The sequence below is a fragment of the Euprymna scolopes genome, chromosome 8 (assembly GCF_053919585.1).
Source record: "Euprymna scolopes isolate OS-2025 chromosome 8, ASM5391958v1, whole genome shotgun sequence".
NCBI lineage: Eukaryota > Metazoa > Mollusca > Cephalopoda > Sepiida > Sepiolidae > Euprymna > Euprymna scolopes.
Genome location: NC_136489.1, coordinates 1,559,192 through 1,582,453, shown reverse-complemented (window position 1 = coordinate 1,582,453; position 23,262 = coordinate 1,559,192). Strand labels below are relative to the sequence as shown.

Genomic DNA, 23,262 nt, shown 5'->3' with positions numbered 1-23,262 from the left:
GATCCACAGAATATTGTAATAAGTGTTTCAGTGGGAACAGGTATGGTATAATAAATTATGGGGTTTATCTATTTTATTTTTACTTTCATCATATTTTGCTTTGGTTTTGATACTCCAAAGTTCGAAGCTATCGCTTTACAACCCTTCCTTTTCATAACCTATCATACTTTCATAAATCAGAGTCCATTTTCTGTAGACTGTATTTGAACCCAGTCAACGACAGGTACTTTTGCTAATATATATATATATATATATATATATATATATACTATGAAGTTGAGTTTTTGTCACATTGACATTGATATTAAAAGTCTACTTTTTCTAATTAAAAATTATTAAAAATATTCATTAATGTAGGTAATCCAATTTTCTTGTAATAAAAAGAAGTGCTTATTTAATTAGAATATTTATTATTTTACGTGATGACTTGTTTGATTTTTAAACATGCCGTAACGATAAATTCTCCATGCCCCCGTTCAGTCTCGAAAGACAAAGGATACCCCTGTAGGAGCAGCTGCGTGTGAAATTGTGAGACAAGGGTCACGCAATCATCAACCACACCTGAATCGGCACTGTTTGAGTCCAGTGGCAAGGAGAAGTCCAGGACGACTGGAAACAATGCTGAGATAAGCGGAGAGCACATACAGCACTTAGAAGTCCCAAATAGTCACCGATTTAGTACTGACCAGGTTCAACGTTGCAGGAACCGGTGTGTCAACATGATTATGCCGTACGATAAATTAATCTTTATAAAATAAAAGTAAAAGTGCGTTTTAAGTGTGAAAAAGTCGATTAAAATCATTAATTACATTGACAATTTATTCATTAAAAAAATAAGCAAAAAAATCATTTATTAATTGTTAAATAGAATACATTGAGGCTGCTGCGAGGAAGGTGGGCTCTCTCTACCGTGCTAGAGGGCTACTCAGGATTAATGCTTTACTCTCTCTATAAATATAAAGGAAAAGATCCCTCCCACCATAAGCCATTCTCCACCACTTCCGCCATAGCAGCGAAACTCGAATGATAAGTGTCAGTGAGTGAAAAACTTTCCAACGTGAAAGAGAATCCTTTTTGGCAAAGAAGAAATCAGTTTAATGAATATCTGAACACGTGGAAATTCCAGACCGGTATCTTTAAAATTATTTCAGTGCTAAATTGTCATAATTTCTTTGTTTGAAGTGTCTCTTGGGAAGAAGAAAGAATGAACACTCTTAAATTGAAATTACAGTAACCTATATCTATTGCATTTTTTCATTCGTAATTATGGGAGGGGAATTTATCTTCAAATATCTTAATATTCAAATTAAAGCGACGGACTTCTAAGTAAATATTAATAAGTCCTTACACCCCATTCTTTTTGTTTTTTTTTAATGGAGAGTAGACAACGCATTGTGGATGCGTTATCGGCAGTTCTCGTTACTCTCGCTTCCTCTTGTTTGTCCCTCAGTCCTCATTTCCAATGAGTGATGTTTCTGACAAAGGGTGAAGAAAAAGCTGTTTTCCAGGACAGCAGTACTTCGTAAACAGTAGTCTGAGATGTCGGAAATTTTCTGTTCCTATGTCTATCCTCGTGGCCATGTCACTAGTAAGGGTGCTGGAGGTAAACGTTTCATCTGGGCTGACGTTATCCGCCTGATAGTCAGGGACCCGAACCTTGGATTAACCACTAAGGAGGCTGTCCTATCAGCAGGTGCAAAGTACCAGGGCTGCTGTATTGCCATTTGGTGAATGGATTCTGGACCATGCAGTAGTTTCTGGTAGGGCCTCTCGATGCCATACTAGTGGGTAATTGTTACGGCTTTACCTGTTCATGTGCCACAAAAAAAAAAAAATTCTTGTCTTTTTCTCTCTTATTTTCCCTCTCTATCCTGCTCCAACCAAGTCTACCGACCTGCTCCACAAACCCCAATACCTCAACAATCATGACAAATCTCCAAAAAAGAAACACGAATAAACCTAGAACCCCATCCTCCAACGTAGACCCCTACTACCAGATCTCCTTCTCCAACATCAGGGGTCTCCGTTCCAACCTTCCAGAGGTTGAAACACAATTACAGGAGACGAAACCGATATATTCTTTTCAAGTGAAACTGGCATAGGGCCAACCACTTCTCTAGACGAATTCATAATTAAAGGACACTCCAACTTAACATCTAAATCTGACCCCCAGGATCGCCATGGGCATGGAATATGTGCCTACGTCAAAGATGGCGTTCCATGTGGTAGGGATATCTCCAGATAAGACCCTACTTTACCTTATATGTGCTTCCGGGTTGCACTAGCTTACACCACTGCATTTATATTTGGCCTCTATCGCCTCCACAACAGTGGGGTTACTATCTTTAAGAGCATATCTGAGAAAATTGACCACATCCTGTCTGCTCATCCTTTGGCTAACATTCACATTTGCGGTGACTTCATTGTCCATAATGTGGAATGGCTGACCCACTCAAATAAAACCGATGACGAGAGGAGGTTTTGTCATGATTTTGCCATTGCCTATGACCTCACTCACATTGTTCATGAACCCACCCGTGTGCCCAATACACCCGGTCAATATATGCAAGCCTCCTAGACATTTCCCTCACAATCATTAAATCATTTCCCTCTGATAGGTTAATAAGAGTAGTGGTTGATGGGCAGAAATCAGAGGCCCACAGTATTAATGCTGGAGTCCCCCAGGGTTCCATCCTGGGCCCAACTCTCTTCCTGACCTACATCAATGATCTCCCAAAACACATATTTTAATCATTCGTTGACATCTATGCTGATGACACGACCATCTATGGCAATACATCAAAGGCTGTAAATGACAAAGTTCTCTCTGATTCTCTCTCCTCTGATCTTGAGCACGTGGTACAATGGGGGAAGAGGTGGCTGGTCAAACCAAGCTTCTATCTTTACATCATAAACGCTCTGATCCCCATCTGGCATTAATTGAAATGGATGGCTCTCGTGTAGGGGAGGCTCCATGTTTTGACAAGCTTCTGTGTTTGACCTTTACTCCTGATCTGAAATGGAACACGTACATCAAATCTGTTGCCAGGGACGCTGGGAAAATGGTGGGATCCTTCTACCGCTCCAGAAGATATCTCACTACTGATGCAATTCTCTATCTGTATAAAAGCCAAGTACGTCCAAGGTACTGCTGCCAAATCTGGGCCAGAGCTGCTAAAATCAGCCTATCCTGCCTTGACAGAGTACAAATTAGACTTTGTGGTTTGGTGGGGGATGCCCTTTTCTCTTCCTTGTAGCCTCTCTCCCACAGAAGAGACGTTGCGACCCTGTCTTTGTTTTATCGTTATTTCCATGGCAAGTGCTCGTATGAGCTCCAATCTCGAGTTCCCCCTCGCCAATCTTGCACGAGAAACACCCGTGTGGCTAAAACTACTGTCAATAATTTTCTCCACTCTTTATCTGTGCCTAAATCCAAACGTAGATTCCATGAGCAGAGTTTCTTTCTCAGAAGTGCACGATTGTGGAAATCTCTTCCATTTGCCTGTTTCCCACCTGACTACAACTTGGATGTCTTCAAATCCAACATAAACAAATTCCTGACAACCCCCCCTCAAGTAAAACACTATCAAATCTCCAATACTAATGATTACTACAATACTATCTCATTGCTTACTGTACACGCAATAACCCTTATCCCTGAGTGGCCCCCGGGCCTTGATAAGTGGTGACCCCCATGTAAAAAAAAAAAAAAAGAGAAGAAAAATTCATTGGTTTGTATTTTTAAGTAGTTTGTAAAAAAAAAAAAAATTGTTTTTTCAATTCAGGAACCGGTGTAAAAAAAAATCAAAATGGTAGTGACTTTGAAATGGAGAGCCCCGTTTTCAATTTGAAGGAGGGGCACCTGAGCATTCTGTGTTAATAATTTAAAGAGTTCCGTCAACGTAAGGAATATTTATAAGCATATTTTAATGTTTTCAGTTATTTTGTGCTTGAGGCATATTCGATTATGGCATGTGTATTTTATATAAAAATTCATTTAAGTAGTTATCGCCTTAAATTTCGTTTTAATTTCGGTTCGCTGAAATTATTTCACGTAAAGATTATTAAAAACTATTTCAAAACAAAAAAAAACATGAACTGAACTTTTATTGACTATGGTAACATTTATTTCTTGTATATTTATTTTTTCGGGTAGTCGTTTGTTGGCTTTTCTGCTAAATACTCTTACTAAATAATATCGACGAAATATCGAAAAACAAAAAAACATAACAGTTTTGAAAAATAATGAAGCTTTACTTACTTTAGTAAAATAATCCGAAACAGCAAAATGGGGTATTAAAAAAGTAAACACGTAGTTACTTTAGTTTTTTAAATCAAAGAATCGATATAAATATGAATAAGAAGAAAATGGCGCCCTTTTCAAGCAGAACAGCTTCGTTTCAGTTTTACAGTATTGAATGGTGTAGTATTGCACCGTCGGATTCAGGGTTTTACTGTTGTAATGTAAAGAACACGCAGAAAAGGTTGTATTCAACTGAATTCCTTCTAGTACACTTACAAAAAAAAGCTTAAACAGATATATAAATAAAAATAAAAAGGTTATGTAAATGTTTTTAAAAAGACACGTAATCAGGTGAGCAGGATTTTTTCATTCTTTTGACACGATAACAAGTAACGTTCTTATTTTTTATTATTTATCTATTTTCGAAAGAGTGGCACGTGCAAGTGGAGAAGGAAAAAAACAGAGTGATGCAAAATTTGTGTCAAGAATTGTCTAAAGTTCCGGCTTTATTTTTTTTTTTTGGCTTTCACTTTAATAAGAACGTGAATTTATGAGGTGAATTTATTCAACAAAATATGATTCAACTCAAAAAAATAAATAAAAGCTAACGTGAATTAAGATTAAAGTTAAGGTGTTATTGTGGACCCTCACCCCTTTTAAAAAACCTTGTTAGACTTTGTGACATATTTACATTCTATGGAAGGCAGGCGCGAACGAACACCCAATAATTTTATTATACCATATTTCTTCAAACTGAAACATAATTATCAAAGTACACTTACGCAAATAGATATGAAAAGTCTTTGTTAAATTTTGTGCCATATTTCCATGGAGTACAGGCGCGAACGCAGACCCCACAATTTTATTATACCCTCCCTATTTAAGTTGAAACATACTCAAAGTATTCTTATGTACATCTTTATCAAAAATCCTTGTAAACGTTTGTTTTCTTTCATTTTTTATTTCCATACTTTGGGGCCAGGCGCGAACGCAGACCCCACAATTTTTATGAACCACCGTTCTGCCAGATCAAACATACCCATTCCTGATCCTCGATACATCTTCTATCATTACCTGTAATCAGTTTTTTAAAATAGTCAACCATATAGGAGCCTATTCGTGACCAGACACACACACACAGACGTTCAGCTTTATATTATATATATATATATATGTGTGTGTAGAGAGAGAGAGAGAGAGAGAGAGAGAGAGAGAGAGAGACAGACAGAGTGTGTGTGTGTGTGTGATCGTGACTTCTTGACAGAAGACCATTTTTTTGCGTTATTGTTGATTATTTACCAATTTCCATGTACTTTTTAAAAACATTCCTTTGTTTATATTATTCAATTTAATACTTTTTGTTATTTGTTTTTATTTGATTGTTTTTATATATACATTACTTGATTTGCAGACCATAGAGCAATTAGAACATCTGTGCTCTGCAGTGTTTTTCTGATTAAAGAAATAATAGTGGGAACTCAAAGAAAGCGGACGTTGTTGAATGGAAAAATAAACATAATATATATATATATATATCAAAGAAAGCGGACGTTGTTGAATGGAAAATAGTAAGACAAGTAAACAGCTGTAGAGAACTAGACGATCCATGTAGATTATGCCTTCATGAAAAATTTGCTATCCTATACTTAAAAGAACCCCAAGATCTATTAAACTGTAGGAGGAGAATTTTTTTTTTTACAAGGTAATCACTATTTATGAAGGCCCGGAAGCCACTCGAGGATAAGGTTATTGAGTGTACAGTAATCAATGGGATAGTATTGTAGTAATTGTTAGTATTGGAGATTTGATAAAGTGTCTTACTTAAGGGGTGTGGTCATCAGGAATTTGTTTATGTTGGACTTGAAGACATCCAGGGTGGGAAACAGGAAAACGGAACAGAGATTTGTTCTTGGAATCTATGTTTTGGTTTTGGCACAGATAAAGAGTTATGAAAATGTTTATAGGTGGTTTCAGCTAGACATGTGTTTATTGTGAAAGATTGACAAGGGGGGACCAGGGATTGGGGCTCAGACGAGCACTTGCCATGGAAGTAACGATAAAACAAAGACAGGCTCGCATCGTCTTTCCTGTGGGAGAGAGGTTGCAGGAACGAGAAAAGGGCATCCCCCACTAAGCCACGAAGCCTATTTTGTACACTATCAAGGCAGGATAAACTGTTTTTAGCAGCTCCTGTCCAGATGTGGCAGCAGTACTCCGTCCTTGGACGTACTTGGCTTTTAATAGATAGGGAATTGCATCAGCAGTGAGATATCTTCTGGAGCAGTAGAAGGATCCTACTATTTTTCAAGCGACCTTGGCAACTGACTTGATGTACGTGTTCCATTGCAGGTCAAGAGTAAAGGTCAAGCCCAGAAGCTTATCAAAACATGGAGCTTCCTCTAGACAAGAGCTATCCATTTTAATTGATGCCAGATGGGGATCAGAGTGTTGATGTAAAGATCGGAGCTTGGTTTTAGATGCATTAAAAGTAACCAGCCACCTCTTCCCCCACTGTACCGCTCAAGATCAGAGGAGAGAGAATCAGAGAGAACTTGGTCATTTACGGACTTAGATGTGTTGCCATAGATGGTCGTGTCATCAGCGTAGATGTCAACGAATGATTTAATGTTTTGGGAAATAGCGAACAACTGTGTTCACAGAATAAACTTTACTCTAGAATAGCGATACAAAATAACTTTAAAATTAACAATAACAGTAGAAAATAAATAAATAAAATAAACATACATATACATAAATTATGATATATATATATATAAAATAAACATACATATACATAAAGAATCACACACACACACACATATATATTTATAAACTAACATACTATTCAAATATATAAAGGAAAAAAAAAAAGAAAATCCTATTTAACTACAACTATGTTGAAAATAAGTCAACTTACTAAATATCTATGCCCCCTGCGAAAAAAAGTAGACATAAAGGAAGGGGTGACCGTAAGGTCAAATGTGCCTTTGTCCTGTAAGTGCCTGCCCCTTGGCTTATGCGGAGGGGCGCGGTGAAAAGTAGGAAGCTGATTGGCTAACTAAAAATTCAATAGAATGTGCATATATAAAAACGCGAGATGACCACAACCCTTCGCATAATCCTGACGAATTCTTACAAGAATGAAACGCAGAATATTCTGTGTAGCTTAATTACCATATATATTTTTATAACTTACTATATATATATATATATATATATATATATATATATATATATATATATATATATATTATGTTTATTTAGGTAACATTTGTTCTTATAAACATGAATTAAAACAGTTGAGATGTTCTATTTATTCACTTTTTTAATCTATATTATTGTCAAATATCGATACAGTTTATAAGAAATATCTGAAAGGGCAAAAGTGATTAAAAGTTTACCTTTTCTTGTGTGATGATCTTATCGAGTTTGGTCATGTTGCTAATAAAAGATGCAACAATATTAAAAAATCCGGTTTTGTTTCCATCAATTTTATTATCTGACACGGCTTTCACAACGATCGTGTGGGGAAGATGCCAGTTGGTCTCATTGATTTCAGCTTGACAAGTTAGACGGTTGTCAGATTTACCATCCAGGTGCCAACTGGTGACCAGTTGTGGCACCGTATCACCGTCAATGCATTTGAGTTCACTATCACTGATGCCACTCTTTATCTTTAACCATATTTTCCAATTCCGTGGATCATTGGGAAGTATCGACCTGCCTAAGACGTGCGGTGGGGCCATGTTGACCAACTTGAATGTTTTTTCAGGACCTCCTTCATTGAGAACCAGACTTTCACTGGACGTTATCACCTGTAATATAAAAGTAAAAAACAAGAGAAAATAAGGGATTTAACAAGACGGTTAAATCAAATAAATTGGGATAATCAGACAAATTATTTGGAAAGACGAAAACTATTTATTACTTAAATTTTAGAAAGAAGAAAAAGTGATACACAAAACACCCCATATTCTTTAATTTAGTATAATAGCATATATAGATCTACAGCAGATGTGCTTACAGTTATATCTCATAGGATTAGCGAATCTCTCGATGGAGGCTACCTTTCTAGGGCAATTGCTCTTGACATATCAAAGGCCTTTGATATGGTATGGCATAAAGGTTTAAATCATTTCTCTCTGATAGGTTCATAAGAGTAGTGGTTGATGGGCAGAAATCAGAAGCTCTCAGTATTAATGCTGAAGTTCCTCAGGGGTCCATCCTGGGCCCAACTCTATTCCTGATCTACATTAATGATCTTCCAAATCACATCCTTACATCATTCGTAGACATTTATACTGATGACACTGCTATCTATGGTAGCACATCTAAGACCGTAAACGACCAAGTTCTCTCTGATTCTCTCTCCTCTGATCTTGAGCAAGTGGTACAATGGGGAAAGAGGTGGCTTATTACTTTTAATGCATCTAAAACCAAGCTTTTATCTTTTTTTTTTTTTTTTTTTACACAGTGATTACCACTTATCAAGGCCCGGAAGCCACTCAGGGATAAGGGTTATTGCAAATACATAATCAACGTGCTGATCCCTACCTGGCATCAATTGAAATAAATGGCTCTCGTCTTGGGGAGACCTCATGTTTTGACAAGCTTCTGAGTTTGACCTTTACTCCTGATCTTAAATGGAACATATACATTAAATCAGTTGCCAAGGTCGCTGGAAAAATGGTGGGATCCTCCTATCGATCCAGTAGATAGCTCACTGCTGATGCAATTCTCTATCTATATAAGAGCTAGATACGTCCAGGGATGGAGTACTGTTGCCACATTTGGGCAGGAGCTGCTAGAAAGGACTTATCCTGCCTTGATAGAGTTCAAAATAGACTTTGTAGCCTCGTAGGGGAAGGCCTTTTTCTCTTCCCTGCAACTTCTTTCTCATATAAGAGATGTTGCAAGTTTGTCTCTGCTTTATCGTTATTTTCATGGCAAGTGCTCGGCTGAGCTCTAATCTATGGTCCCTCCTCGCCAGACTTTCGCAAGACACACCCGTCTCGCAGAAAACACTATCACTAGTTTCCCCCACTCTTTATCTGTGCCTAAACCTAAACGTAGATTCCATGAACAAAGCTTCTTTTTTTAGAACTGCACGCCTGTGGAATTATCTTCCTGCTTTCCAGCTGACTACAGTATGGTTGCCTTCAAGTCTAATGTAAACAATTTTTGATGAACCGTTCCATTTAAGTTAACATATTTACCGAATTTTCATTACTAACAGTTACTATATTGTCCAATTTCTACTGTACACTCTTTAACCCTTCTCCTCGAGTGACCTCTTGGCCTTGATAAGTGGTGATGCCTATGTAAATATATATATATATATATATATATATATAAAATCACGATAGAAAAGTATATAGTAATATGTATAGATTGATTCATTTCTTCAATAAGAGTAAACATCAATTGGGGTGTAGGGTAAGTGAGAACCCTGTATTCCATGCTATTTCGAAGCCTAATGCTTCTTATCAGAAGAGGAGAGAAGATGATAGGTAACATAATAGGGCTGCGACGTCTAGTGATATTTACACATGATAGGTAGATAGACCTTTTCTTTCTTCTCGTATTTTTGGGTTCACTGATTTTAGACGTTATTTTATATGAATGTGAATATGAACACTAGCCAAACCTACTTCTTTGTCATTTCTGACGAAGAGTATACACTAGTATATTTCTATAAATTTGTAGTTCTTGAACTCCTCATGGAGATTTGGAGATAGAAACCCCTCCAGATAGTCATATATATATATATATATATATATATATATATATATATATATATTCTGAAAGTATGTTATCCAAACTAGTTTTTTCTTCTTTTTGCTAAAGGGTCAACAGTTATAAATGCCCAAAGGCCATTCGAGAATAAGTGCTATTGAGTGTTAACAACGTGATGATCGGTAATGGTTGAAATTGCGTAAAAATTTATCATTGAAGAGGTCAGCTCAACAAGAACTTGTTTATGATGGACTTTAAAACGACCATGTTATATTGAGCTAGTAAGTAACCCTGCGGTATTGTGTTACACAGACAGGCAGTTCTAGGAAAGAAGTTTTGTATATTTTATTTTGATTAATTGGAGATCTGTGTTCGCTTGACATCCATAAAAATGAATTACAGCTTTTATTTTATTTATAACTTGAACATTATAGAAATAAAAAATAACAATGGAAATGGTAATATGGATTTTAAGGAATGGAGCAGAAGTGTACAAGTATTGAATCTTTGGAAATTCAAGGTTTGCCTTCAGAGGGTTAAAGACTCTAAATTTACCGTTATTATCATCTTTAATGAAAGAGACCGTAAACGTTACTAATAAAGACTAGCACAAAATCAATGGGTTTAACAGAATACCCCTACCAGTTGGCATAGGAGAATGCAAACAATTTTCTATAACTCTGTCAGTACTTTTAGAGTCAAGAAAACTAGGAGGATCTTATAAATTTATCTGCTATCTCTCATTAGCAACTTTTGGTTGTAACTTCTGTACATGAAATTCTAATATAACATGTAATATAACAAAAGCATTTTCTATGTTTTGTAAATGTTTATGTTCAATAACCAGGCAATATTTCTACGTTTTATAACAGGGTAATATTTCTATGTTCTATGTTCAAGGCAATATATATATGTTCTATGTTCAAGGCAATATATATATGTTCTATGTTCAAGGCAATATATATATGTTCATCGAAATATAACAGAAACAATATAAAACATAGAAATATGGCCTTGTTATAACAAAGCTACATGTCTGTTCTATAGCAACACAATACTTCTGTATTTTATAACAACATGATATGCAGTATGTAAGCTAAAGTGAACCTTGTTTTGATTTAGTAAGAATGAAGCAACACATAAGTCAGAAAAAATACGAAAAAAAAAGCAAATGAGGAACTATAGCTCTTACTAAAATAATAAAAGTTATTTCCCTTAGTTGATTTTTCTTTTAAGGTGATTTTAAGAATTTCTACGTATTAAATGATTAATGCATCGGATTAAGTATTCAAAAAATTAAATTGTAGCAAATAATATGACACAACAATAACAATCGAAAATTTGCTAAACAGAATCAACGTTTGATTTGTCATCTTACTATTTAGGTCCTGTTTTTAAAATCTGGCCAACTTTATTTTATAGATGTAGAAGAAGAACCCAATATCGAAACAATCTAAAGAGAAATTTTATACATTAAAAAAAAGAAAACAACATTTTACCAGAATGTCAGCTACGAATTCTTCACTCCATCCAAGAACATTACGGGTTTCTTCGCATTGACTCTTGTAGCAGACACTAACAGCACAACGTAACTGCAAGAAAATGTTCAGAGCATTAATGAAGTAATACGTTATGTCGATGAAGTTTACATAAATGAATAGAAGAACGGCCGCTAACCTCCATCTAGTATGGAAACTGAATAGATGAAGAGAGAGGTTTATCAGCATAGCATGGGACTTTACGTATCCCCAACGAAAATAATCTAATCGGGTTAAATCACACAAACGAGGTGGTCAGTTGACAATTGCATTTTGTGAAATTATTTGTTCATCAAATATTTCGCTCAGTAAATTGATCGTATAACACACTGTGTGGCATGCAACTCAGTCCTAATGAATTACCAAACCAAGCTGTACTCAAAATAATCGGTAATTGCCAAATCTGTAATTAAAGAAAAAAAGAGTTGTGAATTTAAAGTTCGCTGCCTCTAAAAAACATCCTGTACATATGCGCATGCATATATTATATATATATATATATATATATATATATATATATATATATATATTACTCATGCTCACCCATAACAAGGCAAATCCCCAGTTGGACTATTTGGGATCTTGTTTAGGGGAAATGAGGAAAATTTTGGTTTATGTTCAACTTCTACAGGTCAGTATAGTCAGAGAAGCAGGCAGCAGAAAGTAAATTCCAAAATTTAGTAGTCTGAAGGAAGAAACAACAGGGTGTCCAAAAAGTCACTGAAGGATTGAAAATCTTTGTTATTTTATTATTAATTATTATTTTTTCTCTAATTCAGATATTTTACAGATAATCTTTTGGAAATTAATTATGGATCAGTATAACATTGAACTACTTACGCAATTTGTGAAATTGTTTTACCAAAATCGGGAGTCAATTGTTTTGATGCAAAGAGCTTATCGACGGCATCCACGTTCCTCAGACTTGACTAGCCCCGACTTTTTCTTGTGGGGATATCTTAAAGAAAGAGTCTATGTTAACAAACTCCAAACTCTGCAAGAATTGAAGGAAAACATCAGAAACGAAATAAGGGGGTTAAATCGCAATTCAGAGATTCTGCAATCTGTCATGAATAATGTTTTGGAAAGAGCACAAATATGCGAAGCTGAAAATGGGCAACATTTAAAAGATATTATTTTTCATAAATAAAGATTGTCTGAATTTTGCCTTATTTTACAAACTTTCGTAATGTCTTAGATTGTCTTAAAATTACAAAAAGATATCATCAAAACTAAAGAATCTAAAGTTCAAAACCCTTCAGTGACTTTTTGGACAGCCTGTATTAGAATACATTGAAAGGGTATGATTTTGTTGCTAAGCGGGGGTATGTACGTCAAGAGGGTACAAGTGCAATGCGTTCATCAGAGTACATTCCATCAAAATATATGAAACTGCATATGAATATACCTACCTTTGTTCCTCTTTTGACTTTCTTTGCAAAAGAATCCGGAAGGTTACTGTTGAGAGTGTTTTGGGAATCTGAGTATCCTTCTATTATCTTTCCATCAAAAAGCCAGATATAGTTTATTTGGTAATCCCGTAATGTGTTCAAGTAAGAATGAGGCAGTTGGCATCTATAGACATCATTATCAATTGCAAAAGAATTGTTCAATTTTACATTGGGCACTTGTGGTGGAATACCTTCTTTCTCAACTTTGGTTCCTTCAAAAGATCAAAACACAATTCAATATTTCAATATGCTTATCTAAAATGACACAAATAAACGATCACATTTAAATACAGGTTAAAAAACAGAAGTCAGTCATGAGACTGTACACCTCTGCCTAACAATGTAAGAATGGTCCAAAGTCTTATTTGGACCTTACTTCTTCATATTACTTCTTAGAGTCTCATACCGTCAATATCTGCAACAGGCACATGAAACTTTCAGATCACGAATACATAAACTCAGTCATTATAACTTGCAATTTGCAATTCCCTCTGATCTACTTGGATGGAATAAAAAAATAGGAAGCATTACCATTGGAACGTCCCTTGTGTGTAACGTTTTATAGCTGTTATATACTATCTACACTTAATTTCAAAAGCATATTATTGCTTGTTGTGTTTCTGCCAAAGTTTTAAATTATATCAGGTTAAGAAGAAAGTTGTTGCAGAATCTTTAATTTTGATTTCAAATAAGAATAATAATAGAATAACAAAGACTTTCGCTGGCGAGGACTACTATTGACCATGACCAGTTATACAGTCTTTAGAAATTTTCATCTCTATTTTTCTCGTTATGTATGTTAATGAAACCTATATGAAATAGGTTCCTTATCAAATTTTAAAGATTTTCTATTCTGAAAGAAGTTTTAAAAAATTTAATCTAAAAACGTTATTTTAAAGTTTTTGTTAAAAAAATTCAGATTTTCTCATTATTCAGACCTGTATTACAAAGAGGGGGTTGCAAAAAATGAGTTGTGGTGTGAGGAGAAATACAAACTGAAACAGAGGGAATATTCAGACATGTAATAATACAAAGAGGGTGTTGCAAAAATGAGTTGTGGAGTGAGGAGAAATACAAACTGAAACAGAGAGAATATTCAGACCTGTAATAATACAAAGAGGGGGTTGCAAAAATGAGTTGTGGTGTGAGGAGAAATACAAACTGAAATAGAGAGAAGGAGAGTTTTAAAATATAATCTTAAAAAGATAAGATACAAGTTAGAAAAGCATTTCATCCAAGGCATGAAAATTGTTAAGCAAAATGTTTTTACTATAGGCTTTAAAAATAAAGGTACAAGATTCAATTTGAAATTTATTTATCTTCAAAGTGCACTTTTATAAATTTTACAAAGTAATGTATAAAAATTTAATTTAAATTGAATCAAAAAATTACCTTGGATTTATTTTATGTAATGTACATTTTGTTGCAATTTAAAAACATTATCTTTCATCTAGCAATTAATGATATAGATATAAAATTTTCAATGATTTTTTTTTAAAGTGCAACAGCTTGTAACATCTTTACTTTATATATCATTTTAAAAGTGCGTTTTTCACTCTATCCACTTGTTTAAATTATAATCGTTTTAAAACTTATTGTCTTTTTTATTTGTTATTTCAATTCAAGCTAGGTCGAAAAGCTACTGAAACAGCTTGTAATATTAACAAAGCGTTTGGCACAGGAACAACTAATGAATGCACAGTGCAATGGTGGTTCAAGAAATTCCATGTCGGCAATGAGTCTTAAAGATGATGAGCGTAGTACTCGGCCATCGGATGTTGACAACGATCAATTAAGAACCTTAGTCAAAGCCAATCCATGCACAAGTGTTCGAGAACTTGCTTCTGAATTAGACGTAATGTATACGACGATTTTCGATCATTTGAAAGAGAGATTGGAAAACTTGATAAATGAGTGCCTCATGAATTGAACAACCACCAAAACAAACGCCGTTATGAAGTGTTATCTTCCCTTCTTTTACACAATAAGAACGGCCCGTTTCTCGACTGGGTTGTGATTGGCGATGAAAAGTGAGTTCTTTACAACAACCAGCGATGCTCAGCTTAGTGGTTAGATGCCGACGAAGCTCCACAACACTTTCCGAAGTCAGAGTTGCACCAAAAGAAGATAATGCTGACTATTTGGTGGTCTGCGACCATTTTCATTCATTACAGTTTTTTGAATGCAAACGAAGTACTGTAAAAAAAAAAAAATGGATGAAATACATCGGAAACTTCGACACAAGCACCCAGCATTAGTCATCAGAAAAAACCTAATTCTCCTCCATGACAATGCCCAACTGCACATTGTGAAACCAACCCTGAACGAATTGGGCTATAAAACTGTGCCTCATCCGCCATACTCCCCAGATCTCTCACCTACCGACTATAACTTTTTCAAGTATCTCCAAAACTCAATAAATTTTTGTTTGAGCTGAGATATTTTCATCTGAATTTAAAAGATAAAAACCGCATGAACTTTCTTGTCAACTCGATACATTGTGAGTCGCTTCTTCCTGTACATGACCTGGTGCCAAATAAATTCTTTCATATCTATTAAAAGGACTAAGACAAGACAAAATTGTTGGAAGACAGATGAGTTTTATTCTGCTAGGTCTTCGTTCAAACTCCAACTCACTGACCATTGGGGCATAAGGAAACAAAAAGAAATTAATAAACAAACTGCTAAAACTTTCCCTCTAAGCCATGTGATATCACACTCGTTTTAATTAATTCCCACAGTGAATCTAACCTCGAGTTCAGAAAATTTCATTTCCTGTTATTTTTAACTAAGCAATTTAGTGGGCTTACTCACCAAATATTAAGCATGCTAATTCGTATGTAATACTATTTCTAGTTCTCAAGAAATACCACATCCATGCGCTTACCTTCTACACAATTTGGGGAAAATGAGTTCCAGTCATAAGCATTTGTAGATAGTAAATCCCTGTTAGATGTACTTAAAAGACACAGGCGCCTTCTTCTATTATAGACAGCAGATCTACAAGATTTTTTGCAAAGAGCAAGACATTGTTCCTTTGTCCAAACAGATTCTTTTTTGACTGCAGCAGAGTCTGTGACTACTCTCGATTTGGTTTCAAGGAATTCGCGTCTTTTGTCTTCACAGATATCTAGAAAAACAAAAGAAGAAATATGATTAAAACAAAAAGTTTTCCAAAGAAAATTTTTTTTGTTATGGAAAATAAAGAATAACGTCTTATTTAATAAAGAGGAAAACACAAATTTTACTTTTAAGAAGGAAATATTATCTTTCACCAACCTCCTTAACATATATTAAAAAAAAAAAAGTTTAGCTATATACATAACTTAGCAAAATACCCGTCCCAGGACAGGTATAAGCAATGTGTGTAGCACTAGTTTATAATTTTCTTTTTTTTTTGGGGGGGGGGGTGAGTGAGTAGAGGACTGTTTCCGGGCACACATAATAAACTGTAAAATTTACAAAAGAAAATTCCCAGATTATTCATCGGGTTGCCTAAAATTCACTATGTCTTGAAATAAAATAATGTTTAACCTTACAAAGTAAAAGCAGTTTTTCTCTAATGCTTTTGTGATCAATAACCCTTTTTACTACGAGTCACATAAACTTCTGTGTTTTCAGTCAAGTGTTCCAGCTATTAATCTGTATTGTTAGAAATAAAAATTTCATTTCCAATCGATTTCATTGATTACCAGATTTAATCTGATCAACGTTATTTTTTTATTTCTAATATTATAGAGGTAATTGGTCATTCTTGGTCCCAAATACTAACAATTGACTATCGTGCTCTTAACAAGAAATCTAACCGAATCACCAGATATTAATTTAATACCAGATAATTTCTTCATTATTCATTAATTTATTTTTACTCTAATTTTGTCCTAAAATTAATTTTGACATTTCAAATTACAGACTGTTTAGTTTTAGTTTTAGTTTTTGTAATCTACATAAATTGATGGAAATTAAAATCCAGAACATTGCTGCTCCTATGTAATTGTCTCTCTATGAAGACAGATGTAGACACAAAGTTGGTTTTTAATTTGGATAATATCCAGATACACAAAACCGGGTGAATAAGAACGAAAATAGAGATTTCTCTAGTCTAGAACGATCTCTGTTCACTGACAGGCGACAGAACAAAGAGATTGTACCATATCAGAACATATACTGCACTTTACAATATTTATTTGTACAAAATATAAAAAATAATGAACAAATTATGAACAAGGCCATTCAAAAGCGAATAATGGGTGTCGTTGGTCATTCTTGGTCCCAAATATTAACAATTGACTATCGTGCTCTTAACAAGAAATATCTCAGTTACTACAATACCACATTCACTCCAGAGGTTGTCGTATTAGGATAAACCAAAATTTAATTGAATGATTTACAGTAATAATATTTTTCTCCTAACCAAAGAGATCACCCAAGATCGAATTTTTTCCTTCGTTGCATGTCAACATTCGTTTATTGTAAATCTTTGCACCCTCGTAGCCACACACGTTACATAACATTAGCATATCCATTACTGACACTAGAGTATTATTGACCACCTTAAGAGAAGATAGCAAAATATAAAACAGTGTAATTACATAGAAATATGGTTAATTTGAAATGGCATGAGGTCAACTTACCAACTTGTGGACAATACCATTCCTGATACACCCATGAAGCCTGTGTTGGCAAGAAATGAAAACTCACATCAGCATGTCTTGTCTTGGATAAGTGGCATTCCTTACGTTCATCATTATACTCAAAGGAGTGGCACATAAACGAAGATTCCTTAAGACAGACATCCCGACACTTTTCAAGTGAAGTGACATTATTACGAATGACATCGTCATGGAATGCAATTATTTTGTTCGGATGAATTTTCCAAATTTTATCCAAATCAGAACAGGGACCTGCACAAAAAGAAAAAGACCAAAAATGTGAACATATACATAACAGTAAAATGGAATAATGCTGTTTTTTTTTATTAGTTTTTACAATTAATAATTTAGATGCAGTGAGGAAGGGAGAATGAAATGAGAGGTGGTGGGAGGATAGAAATGTAAATTGTGGGGGGGGGAGAAAATAGATGAAGCAATAGTAGTTGTAATAGTAGCAGCAGAAGTGTAATAAGAGGGTAAAAAGCCTGATGAATCCTAGCGTGGATGAAATGCGGAATATTCTGTGTAGCTTAATTGCCATATATATCTTATAACTTTATAACTATATATATATATATATATATAATAAAAATTACAATTAAATTTACCAAAAAGATCAAAGATGGTAAAACTAAAGTATATTATAAATATTAAAGAATTAATATTTATAAAGTAATCTCAACCAGATGTAAAAGCTCGATAAAACCAAATAGGAGATACTCCGCGGATTAAGGACTATCCACTTATCAAGTGTTTCCTTTTCAGATTAAATATGTTTTTAACTCTTTTTCAAAGTGTTTTTTAACATGTTTTTATTAACTGTTTGCTCCTATATATATATATATATATATATATATATATATATATATATATATATATATGTGTGTGTGTGTGTGTGTGTGTGTGTGTGTGTGACCTTGTTTGTCTGTGTGCAGAACAAACTACTATGTCAATTTTTAGTCCAAAGACTTGAAACTTGATTAAGGTGTGTGGAACAAATTCGATTTGGGTTTTAGTCGGTAAAATAGTTGCAAAGTGGTCAAAATTGAAAAAATTGAAACTTGGCAGGCCTAAGTCAACTAAAAGTGTTGCTTCTACACATGGAAATCTACATTTTTACTTTTAATAACGTTATTTTTTTTAAAGTTTTTATATGCGTATAGCCTTAGCTCAAAATAATGATAAAGAGCTATATGCTTTGGGTTCGATTCTAGCTGATGGTGCATATTTTTATTTCTTTTTAATATTCGAAATCACTACTATATATTAGGCACACAATAACAATCAATAGACTATTGACTCTGTAATAATAAAAACGGAATCTGCATGAATTAAAATATCATATTTAATCATATTTTACGATCGAGCTATGCTAGGCGGACACCACAATATATTGGGTACAATATGATAATAAATAGAGAAATGAATCTATAATAATAAATACGAAATCTACATAAACTAAAATATATTTAACGAATTTTATGACCGAGCAATGCCTAAAGGGTTGCTAGTTTATTCTTTTATGGGTCTTTACCAGTAAAATGGTTTTTAAAAATGCGTCAAAATTGAAAAAAATCGTTAAACATTTCGTACATTCATCTTTTATCTTTTATTTTTGATCAGTCCATATGCGTGTTGCGCTGGTACGTTGCCACCATTGAATGCTACAGTTTTGCTTTCGGTTTCGATTCTAGCTGATAGCACCCAAATAATTTTTTTTACTTTTGAAATCACGACTCTATAATAATATATACAAAATCTGGGCAAAATAAAATATTATATTTAAGCGCATTTTACGCCTGGGCAAAGCTAGGCCCCATCCTCTCCTATTAATTATAGATATTACTTTCTCTCACTGTAAAACATTTTTCAGATGCAGATTCTTAACTCTTTTAAAACATACCAATATTTTTTATTTATTTGTACATAATTTCAAGTAGTTTGCAAAACTGATGATCAGTTTGTGTGCAAGAAATGTAAAACAATTGAAATGTATGATTCTAATTCATCTACGATATTGTTTAACCTCATACCTACAGACTATCATCTGTTTCTCTCAGTTAATCTATATATATAAAAGCGAAATTGTGTGTTTGTTTGTATATATGTATGTGTGTTTGTATGCCTCGCAAAAACTTTTCACACGGGTCACGGATTTTCGCCACATCGGTATAATTTTAAACTTCCAACCTTCGCCCGACAAATATTGAAGAATTGGCAAAAAACATTGATTCCTTCACCCTGAAATCAGTAGTTTTCTACAGGGGGGGGGTAATCAAAAACCGTCCTCTCTTGATGAGTTCGCTTCTACGCATGCGTCATACGACGTTGTAACCTGATTTACTTTAAATATTTGAAAAAGCGACATAATTTTGGCGACGTCGTCTTAGCTCAGTTGCCTAGAGCGCGGCCTCATTATCTAAACGTTTTGGGGTCGAATCGTGGTGTGAGATGTGTTTTCTTTTTCGATTTTTAAAATTTTAATATTGAAGCAGGGTTATTTAAGCCATTTTTCAGGTGCTTTTCAGATTTTTTAACGTTCGTTTTTCTGTTTTTTTTTTCTGTTTTTTTACTTCTAGGTTTTCATTAACCCCCCCCCCCCCCCCGCCTGACCACACACACCCCACTAGTAATACTATAAAGTAAAAAAACCTTCACCAATAAATTATTTGTATGAAAGCCAGAAGACTTCTATTAGGAATATTAACAATGGCAGAAGGTAATTTTTAAGGATGCGCAAACATAACTTTTATACCCAATTTGTAAAATTACCCTGTGGCGAAGTTTATTATTGAACTTAAAAGTAGCACTGTGAATATTTTGCATATAGACTCTCAATTGGGCAAACATTCGAATCAGCAGTGTCTTTTAACCATTCACAGCGTCAAGAGTATTTACTCTGAATCCCTGCATGTGGTATAAAAACCTAACTTACAGCTTTATGTTTCCGGTATATTTTTCTCTGCAAACAATGCATAAGGTATTCTTAACCCACAACACATATGAGTATGTCCTTAAAAACTAACATCGGTCTTTGGCTGAAAGCTCTTGACAAACACCCCGGAAGACACACATAAATTACCAAGTACAGCAACACCATATACACACACACTACTAAACAAAAACATATACACAGGTCCTACATATTCACTTCCAAACAGACATGTTAATATACACACATATCTTCATGTCTATTCCATGTACACACGCGTTAACATACCTGCACGAAATGTACATGTCTTCTCAATTTCTTGTTACAAGGAAAACAATTCTAGAATGTTCTCGGACTCATTTATTGCCAACAATTTATTTTGTGGCAAATTTTTTTTATATATGGATTTTCTCAGAATGAGGTATAGTCTGATTTGGTTCTATAAGTTGCACCTTCCCAGGCATTAACTCTTCCTTGGGAAGGTGAGGTTATTACTGATCGTCTGAAGTGCACCAACTGGTGTATAGCGACGGGTCTGTTCTAGGGTAATTTTTGTATTCATGCTCCTCATGAGAGCTGGATTCTCCTCATATCATGTCTAATCTCACTGCATAGGGAAAAAGGTCAGGGTTGAGATTGGGTTACAAGTTACAGGTAGAAATGAAACCTCGCCTGCCATCCTACATTGTTAATAATATGAGAAAAACATAACGATGACCTACCTGACGTTTTTGTCCATTGAGTTTGGTTTTTATTTGGGTCGCAAATTTCAAATTCTGAGTTTGGATTGGTTTGCTGAGACTGGTAGCATTTGTTGTTAATAATACAAGTGTCATTCTGAAAAAGAAATATGAAATAAACCAGGCAGTGAATAGGAGTTCTATATTTCTTTGACATTAGTTATTGTAAAGTACACAATGTTATTTCTGTCTGATTGATTGACTTTGACACAAAAATAACTTTTGCTCATGATGTGGGAATGCATATTAGGAATGTAAATGAATGTAAAAACGTGTTGTTGTGAATTCAGGTTCTATTTGGGGGGGGGTCAACTTTATTTTTTTGAAGGGTTAAAAAAATATAAGTGAATTTATATATAAGATTTTCTGAGTAATGTAATGGAAGTGGTCTCGAATCTCGTATACAGGAACTATGAGTGCCACATCACTTACAACTGTAAATACATCCTCTTTTGATGAAATTTAATCTACAATCTCACAATATATAATAGAAGTATACTGTTAAAATTTTAAATTATTTCGATTCTTTGGACTCCTCGTCGCGTCTTATCTTGAATAACATTTTCACGTTTCGGCCGATGTAACAACCGACCTTCTTCAGGTATATCTTGTCGAATTCGAGAATGTTTCTGTTGAACTTAGAAATCTGGACGAAAGTTCGAATAAAACCCTTTATTTACTTTACGTGGGTAGCATGCTCTCGTTCTATCAGCCATAAATGGATAGAGATCCTAAGTGATTCACAATTGCATTTTTCTGTCGTTCACACTGCGAATTGAACCTTCAATCTTCAGGAGAATATCACTTTTACAATTGGGTCTTCCAAGCACTGTAGCCATTGCGCCATGACTTCTTGCATTGTGAAAATGAGATATAGTTTAGCAGGAAAACCACACAGAGTGTATGCCAATCAACGAGCAAAGAACTCACAGTGCCATTCAAATGGTCAATGTCCTTTCATGAGTGCATTATCTCAAGAGAAAAGCATTTATAAAACTACATCAATCCAAGATTATCAGAAAAAGCGCTGCACAACGTCAATACATTCTTCTCTTTCCAATTAAGGGCAATACAACATTTACATAAAATTGTTTATAAATGATGTTGTTCAAAGACTTACGATTAATTCACATTCCATTTTATCCAGGTCACATTTCTTACATATTGGGTTGAAACTCACAAATGGTTTTGCGTTGCTCAGAACACTGACATCATTGCTTACTTCAATTTTGAAATGACCGTGAGAAGGAAGTTTACATTGAACCTCACTGAAACTTTTGAACACAGCACGAGCTATATCAACTTCATATGTCACATTTCCTTTGGAGGAACCCTGAAAAGAAACAGACAAAATTGGTTTTATTTACAGATAATAAACTCCTCTCCAATTTCTGGAAAACTTTATACTCTAATAGCTCCTTTCCTCGGATTGCTTGCATTTGGAAATCCATCCCTCTTTCCAGTTTTCCTGACTGTACCGACATGTAGAAATTTAAATGTAATTTGAACAAAAATCTTGCTGCCCAACTCCCTACATAGAATGTCGTATAAAAATTTGGTTGCTGTGATTGGACTTTACATCATATCAACCATTATTGGATCATTTTTTTGTATCTTTATTAATTTTATTTTTTATCAATTTTATCTATTCTGTATATACTTATTTATATATATGTATATTTATATATGTGTGCATATATACATATGTATGTATACCTAAAAATTTGGGGTTTGCTCGCTCTGACATTGATATTAAAAGCCTACTTTTTCCATTTAAAATTATTAAAACGGACATCTTAATATACTCAGTCATGGATATACAAGCAAAGTTAACTAATTTGCATATTCCTTTGTAAAATGACCGTTCATTAATTATTCATTATTTATAGCTTTTTATTAAATAATTATTTTCATTTAAACAATGCTTAATTAATTGTATGCATAGTTTTTACATTGTGCATAATTGTAGA

The 23,262-nt window shown here is 34.3% G+C and overlaps 1 protein-coding gene across 1 annotated transcript in view; it reads right to left on the bottom strand.

Moving 5' to 3' along the window:
* Positions 1-23,262, bottom strand: part of LOC145284083 (uncharacterized) — a 361,761-nt gene that overhangs the window by 193,285 nt on the left and 145,214 nt on the right. Inside the window, exons 18-24 of the mRNA XM_080133150.1 lie at positions 22,413-22,625; positions 21,275-21,389; positions 17,603-17,872; positions 15,856-16,098; positions 12,930-13,180; positions 11,479-11,571; positions 7,645-8,058 (exon numbers count right to left, since the gene is read on the bottom strand). Of these exons, the coding sequence (XP_079989276.1) occupies positions 7,645-8,058; positions 11,479-11,571; positions 12,930-13,180; positions 15,856-16,098; positions 17,603-17,872; positions 21,275-21,389; positions 22,413-22,625 (1,599 nt within the window). The remainder of the gene's footprint in view (positions 1-7,644; positions 8,059-11,478; positions 11,572-12,929; positions 13,181-15,855; positions 16,099-17,602; positions 17,873-21,274; positions 21,390-22,412; positions 22,626-23,262) is intronic.